Source organism: Lagenorhynchus albirostris, chromosome 13, assembly GCF_949774975.1.
Source record: "Lagenorhynchus albirostris chromosome 13, mLagAlb1.1, whole genome shotgun sequence".
In the NCBI taxonomy this organism is placed as follows: domain Eukaryota; kingdom Metazoa; phylum Chordata; class Mammalia; order Artiodactyla; family Delphinidae; genus Lagenorhynchus; species Lagenorhynchus albirostris.
This window is the reverse complement of record NC_083107.1, coordinates 9,421,360-9,427,359: the sequence shown is the minus strand read 5'-3', so window position 1 is coordinate 9,427,359 and position 6,000 is coordinate 9,421,360. Positions and strand designations below refer to the sequence as shown.

Below are 6,000 nucleotides of genomic sequence, written 5' to 3'. Positions count from 1 at the left end.
CGGTCCCCCCATGCTTTCTTGGTTATGCAACCATCATCCTCACTGTAAGTGTATTCTAAAATCTCATTAAGCGTATTCTCCATTGAACCCAGCTGAGTGAAGCTGACAGCCGGCCCTGCAGTGCCCCCTTGCGCGACTCTAGGGAGGCTGATCGCCTGCGGCGTGAGCGCCCCTCAGCAGCGAGGCTGTGGCCACAGCCCCTCCGCAGGGCCTTGGGAGGCAAAGCGGCGGACACATTGCGCGCGCTGAAGAGAAGGGTCACCCGGCCTCAGGGTTGGACTCCTGCTGCGCGCTCGGTGCGCGGCGGGGATTTGGGTGGGCGGGGCTGGGCGGAGCCTGGACCGCGGGAGCGCGTTATCCGGCTGGCGCCCTTTGAGCGGCGCGCGGCACCGTGGGGTCTCGGGGCCCGCCGCTCACAGACAATCGGACCCTTGGATAAACATGATGCGCTCCCCGGGAGAGGGGAGCGGGGCCACGTCCGCGGGCGGACCCGGCGAGGAACCCGGAGCCCCCCCGTGCGGGGGAGAAGGCGGGGACGGTCAGGCCGCGCGGGCTCTTTAAGACCATGTTCGTGCTAACGCATACCGTGAGTAACCTGGTCCCAGGTCCCCGGAGAAACGAGTTGGCTTGGTCTAAATAGGCGGATGAGAGTTCAGATCTCTAGGCGTGGAATTTGGGGAAGTTATGAATGGGGGGGGTGGGGAGGCACATGGCTTTGAGCCAAAGCCCCCAGGTACGTTGTAAATTTTAACAGGGCTCCTGGAGAAGGCGGTGAGACTAAGCAAGGACGAGTTCCAAAGGGAGGAGAGTCCCCCACCTGGCTTCAGCGCCCGCGCGGCTGGTCCTTCATGATCTCGGTAAGCCCAGTAGCTTGTGAACAGGTGGGGTGAGTGCAGGAAGCATCAGGCCTTTGTGGTGGATGGGTAGGCAGAGGAACCCACTCCTGCGGGCTCTCAGGAGGCCTTGGGCATCCGGTTCTTCACGAAGTTTCCTGGGCCAAGAGGTGGAGCTGTGCCTGCCTTTGGGCCTGGCCCACCAATGCGGTATCCGGCAGCCCCGGTAGGACCTCAGAGAGCACAGCAGCAGGAGTGGAGAAGTGGCTGGTGGCACTGTGCCTCCTTGGCAGCCCCCCCCCCGGGGGGTTGGCTCACTGGGCACGGGAGTGGAGGAGCTGCTGAGTGGTCTGATGACACAGGCTGAGCTGAATTAGGATTGTGAAGTCACAGAGGAAGTAGGATGCTACAGCATCCCACTTGGCGTGGGGCTGACGGCCTGGCAAGAAGAAAGGTGTTGCCCAGGCAGACCAGTGCTTTCTGCCCATGGAAGGGAGCCTCTGGGATAAGCAGGGCACACCTGGTGCCCATGGTGGACTGATGAGTTGGGTGAAGCCACCCTGGAACAGGGTCCCCCTCCCCATCCTAGGAATGAAGAGAGTCCCATGTCCACATTCTGGAAACCTAAATACCACCCACACCATGTGGAAGGAAAGCAGTAGAGAGGCTGGGTGGTACATTCTGCTGCCCCCCTTTTCCCCCAGATCCTCCCAGGCAGGCCACCCTTGCTCTGTCCAACCCCAGCTCTGTGAGCTTTCTGTTCCTCCTGAGTAGCTGACTTCCAGGATTTGGGGTTCCAGCGCTATGGGGAATACACGCTGGAGAGCAGATGAGTCCCGAAGATCACCACTAACTCCCATCCTCCTACTTGTCTAGATGCAGAGGCCTCCAATGGCTGTGATAAGCCTTCTGTTCTTGGCAGTGATGTATGTCGTGCACCACCCTTTGATGGTCAGTGACCGGATGGACCTGGACACACTAGCCAGAAGTCGGCAGCTGGAGAAGCGGATGAGCGAGGAGATGCGCCAGTTAGAACTAGAGTTTGAAGAGAGGAAGCGAGCAGCTGAGGAGCAGCAGAAGGCAGAGAACTTCTGGAGAGGAGACACATCCAGTGACCAGTTAGTGCCGGGGAAAAAAGACAGGGGGCGGCCGTTCCAGGCGGATGGCCACGAGGGGCCGCTGGGCTGGATGCTGGGAAACCTGTGGAACGCTGGCCTCTTTTGCTTTTTTCTCATCTTTGAGCTCCTGCGACAGAACATGCAGCACGAGCCGGCCTTTGATTCCAGCAGCGATGATGAGACGGAGGAGGTCCGTGTCGTGCCTGTCACCTCCTACAACTGGTTTACCGACTTCCCCCCGAGGGAGGCCCTGGAATCCTTTCACAAACACCAGATCCAGAACGTCACCCGGGACCTGCCCTGCACCTGCGAGTTCGTGGAGAGCTTTGTGGACGACCTCATCAAGGCCTGTCAGGTGCTCAGCCGCCGGGAGGCTCACCCACAGTTGGAGGACTGCCTGGGCATCGGGGCTGCCTTCGAGAAATGGGGAACCCTCCACGAGACCCAGAAATTTGACATCCTGGTGCCCATTGTTCCCCCCCAGGGCACTATGTTTGCGCTGGAGATGAGGGATCTGGCCCTAGGCCGCCGCTGTGGCCGCGTGCGGGTCGAGTCGGAATGCGTGTGCAAGCGTGAGAAGCTTCTGGGGGACGTGTTGTGCCTGGTGCACCACCACAGGGACCACTCAGCCCTCCTGGGCAAGTGTAACAGCTCCATCAAGGCGGCTCTCTGCACTGGCTCCTACCTGGATGTGTGTAAGACTGTGCAGTGGTTCACGAACATGGTGGGCAACGCCTGGGCCCTCGTGGCCCACAAGTATGACTTCAAGCTCAGCCTGCCGCCGTCCACCACCTCCTGCAAGCTCAGGCTGGACTACCGCTCAGGCCGCTTTCTCTCAATCCGCCTGGTCCTGGGTGTGCAACAGGAAGACACCTTGGTCTACCTGGTGAGTCAGGCCCCTGACCAGGAACAGCTCACCAGCGTGGACTGGCCCGAGTCCTTTGCAGCCTGTGAGCACTTGTTCCTAAAGCTGGTCGGGCGTTTTGCTCCCGAGAACACCTGTCACCTCAAGTGCCTCCAGATCATTTTGAGTCTCCGGGACCTTCAGAGTTTACCCCAGGGAGCATCCCACCCCATCCTCACCTCTTACCACTTCAAAACAGCCCTCATGCACCTGTTGCTGCAGCTGCCCCTCACAGACTGGCAGCATGGCATGCTCTCCCAGCGGCTCCAGGACATCCTCTGGTTCTTGGGCCAAGGCCTCCAGAGAAGGTCCCTCCATCATTTCCTCATTGGTAACACCTTCCTGCCCCTGACCATCCCGATCCCTAAGACATTTCGTAATGCTGAGCCCGTCAATCTCTTCCAACACCTGGTGCTAAACCCCATGGCACATTCACAGGCAGTGGAAGAGTTCCACAACCTTCTGACCCAGGTGAAAGCTCTGCCCTGTGCCCCGCTGGCTGGGGCACATTAATGTACAGGCCATTAAAAAGGGGGAGAAGGTATTTCTGATTGTCAGGCTGCAGAAGAGTTTATTTTTCAGACACATCAGCAGCATACGTGATCTTCACCTTGCCAGTGGGGACTATGATAGACTAAGACACTTAGGAGTACGTGAAGTGGTCGTGAGGAGGGGTCCAGCCTGCAGGGCCTAATCAAGGCTGGGTCTTTGAAGTTTTCTTCTCCTGACTTAACTTTCATCATGACCCCAAGAGGGCCCAGGGTAACAGATGTTATGGGAGGATCTTGCTGCTAAAGAGTTGAGATCCGGAAGAGGCCTGTGAAGTTGGGTTTTGTAGCAACACTGGAAGTCAGAGAACCAGAGAATACTTCCATTCCAGCTTATTCCTTCTTTTGTGAACGACTCCGAGCACATCCCTTGTAAACTGGTTTCCTTATTGAACTCAGCCCAACTCATATCCAAGCTGATAGCACTCCATTTTATCCCAAATACTGTGATGGTAGCTTCTCGTATTTTAGGATCGAATTTTTCAGACCTCCACTATTTGAAGATATAACCAAGATGTTTATTTGCCATTTTCTTAATTTAGCCCCATTTTTGTATGATATGTGCAATACAGCTGTTTTATGCATCTGAAAAGAACTCCAGTACTACCCAAATAACTTGACTCACAGACAAATATTAAGTCAACAGTGGCCTGTCCCATAGTTGAAATAATGTATTTACTAAAATTAATTACATCATCAACATCTGATGACCTCCTCAGTGCCTGGAAACATTATAAAACCCTTAAGGAGGACAGTCTTTTGGGGGGCTCTGAGATGAACAATTACGGTTTCTGAGGGGAGCCACTTATTTGTTAAATGGAAAGAAGGTTTAGCTACCACGTGCAACTGTGCTTTTTCTCAGTCTGGTAATGCCTTTGTATTCTCTTTTCAAAGAAGACAAAGGGATTATTTGAACTGCGTGTGTGGGTTTGCAAAGCGGGGTCATCACAATCCAGGCCCACTGCCAGGGCTGGACAGGAAGGGACTGTGAATCAGTTCAGCTCTAACAAAGTCATAATTCTGGCGATATGATTGGTATATTTCCCCTTCTTTCAAAACCCTGGGCATCCTGGGGAGGAGTGTTAAGAAATGTGACTCTAGTTGTGGGTGTGGTTGTTTTGGAAATACCAGTGCTGTTCCTACCCAGCACTGCCAGGAAGATCTTCGGGGGAGGAGAACCTTGCCCCACATTTAATGTGACCTCATGGGGGGTTTAGGTGCTGGCCTCGTAGGCTTTGGTTATAGAATCCACACCCTCCCCGCAGCAAAAATCAATTACAAGTGTCCCGGAAGCTGATGCCAGCCAATATTTGGGGCTCCCACTGCTGCACGAGAGCTGCTGTGTTCTCGCGTTGTCTGCTGCTATCTGCCAGGTACAGCTTTCAAGTGCAGATGCGATGATGGTTGGTTCTATGCTGGTGGGATTTTGGTGTTTTAAAAACATCCACATGTTTTTTGGGATTTCCCTGGTGGTGCAGTGCTTGAGAATCTGTCTGCCAATGCAGGGGACACGGGTTCGAGCCCTGGTCTGGGAAGATCCCACATGCCGCGGAGCACCTAAGCCCGTGTGCCACAACTACTGAGCCTGCACTCTAGAGCCCGCGAGCCACAACTACTGAGCCCGCGTGCCACAACTACTGAAGCCCGTGCGCCTACAGCCTGTGCTCCGCAACAAAGAGAAGCCACCGCAGTGAGAAGCCCACGCACCGCAACGAAGAGTAGCTCCCCTCACCGCAACTAGACAAAGCCCACGTGCAGCAACAAAGACCCAACGCAGCCAAAAATAAATAAATTAAAAAATACATATGCTTTTTGTTTAGAATATAATTTGCTGGTGTTTTACTTCCAAATCAATAAAGAAGATTATTTTCTGTATCGGTCGGAATCTGCAATACCAGCAGATCAGCATTCTCACATGCCTGTTCCCAAGAAGTTCACGTTACCCTGATCGCTTCATCCAGTACATCCTGGTGTTTCTCAGTGTACTTTGAACCAGTCTGCCCTGTGGTTTCCCAGTGGCATGGCCGGTAACCAGGAAAGAGTAATTCAGAATCTTAAGGAACACCTCAGTTATTCGTTTTCATGGTGTCCAAACCAAAATATCAGCCAAATTAAAAGGTCTTAATGTCTACAAACAACATATATAAACTCCAGAGGGCACAGGCCTGTCAGGTAGAAAGAAGGTGGTATGATCTAGGACTGGGTGGTTTCTAGTCTAGTACAAGACAAGAAAGAAAATGTAAAGTTATGAGTGGGCGGAAGAATACAAAGGGAACAGTCAGCAAAGCTTGGGTGGGGCAGAGAGTATAAGAAAGAGTATAGACAAAACAAGTATTAATGGGAAGAACAGAGCTGTTGTGCTCTGGGAATACTCTTACAATGAAAGGGGAAGCTTCCAGATACTCAGGAAGCTCAATTTTATTCTAAACAATACCTGGCTGGCACCCAGGATATAACAGCGATTATAGTAATGGGAATACTTAGCATTCATCGAGCATTGCCAATGGTCCAGGCACAGTTCTGCACATCTGGTAACTCATTTAATCTTCACACTATAACCCCACGAAGTGGGTGCTTTAACTCCTCCATTTTGCCTA

At 53.4% G+C, this 6,000-nt stretch overlaps 1 protein-coding gene across 4 annotated transcripts; it reads left to right on the top strand.

The window, feature by feature from the left end:
* The first annotated feature begins 358 nt into the window (after positions 1 to 358).
* On the top strand, positions 359 to 3,399 carry ITPRIPL1 (ITPRIP like 1). Of its 4 annotated transcripts, none has more exons than XM_060170117.1 (3): positions 359 to 586; positions 1,710 to 2,306; positions 2,436 to 3,399. In XM_060170117.1, the coding sequence occupies exons 1-3, from the start codon at positions 566 to 568 to the stop codon at positions 3,366 to 3,368; spliced, it is 1,551 nt and encodes a 516-aa protein (XP_060026100.1). In that variant the 5' UTR covers positions 359 to 565; the 3' UTR covers positions 3,369 to 3,399. The 4 variants fall into 4 exon arrangements, with proteins under 4 accessions (XP_060026100.1, XP_060026099.1, XP_060026098.1 ...); XM_060170116.1 differs by adding an exon at positions 755 to 857 and having other exon boundaries at positions 1,710 to 3,399; XM_060170115.1 differs by having other exon boundaries at positions 1,716 to 3,399.
* Positions 3,400 to 6,000: the final 2,601 nt, after the last annotated feature.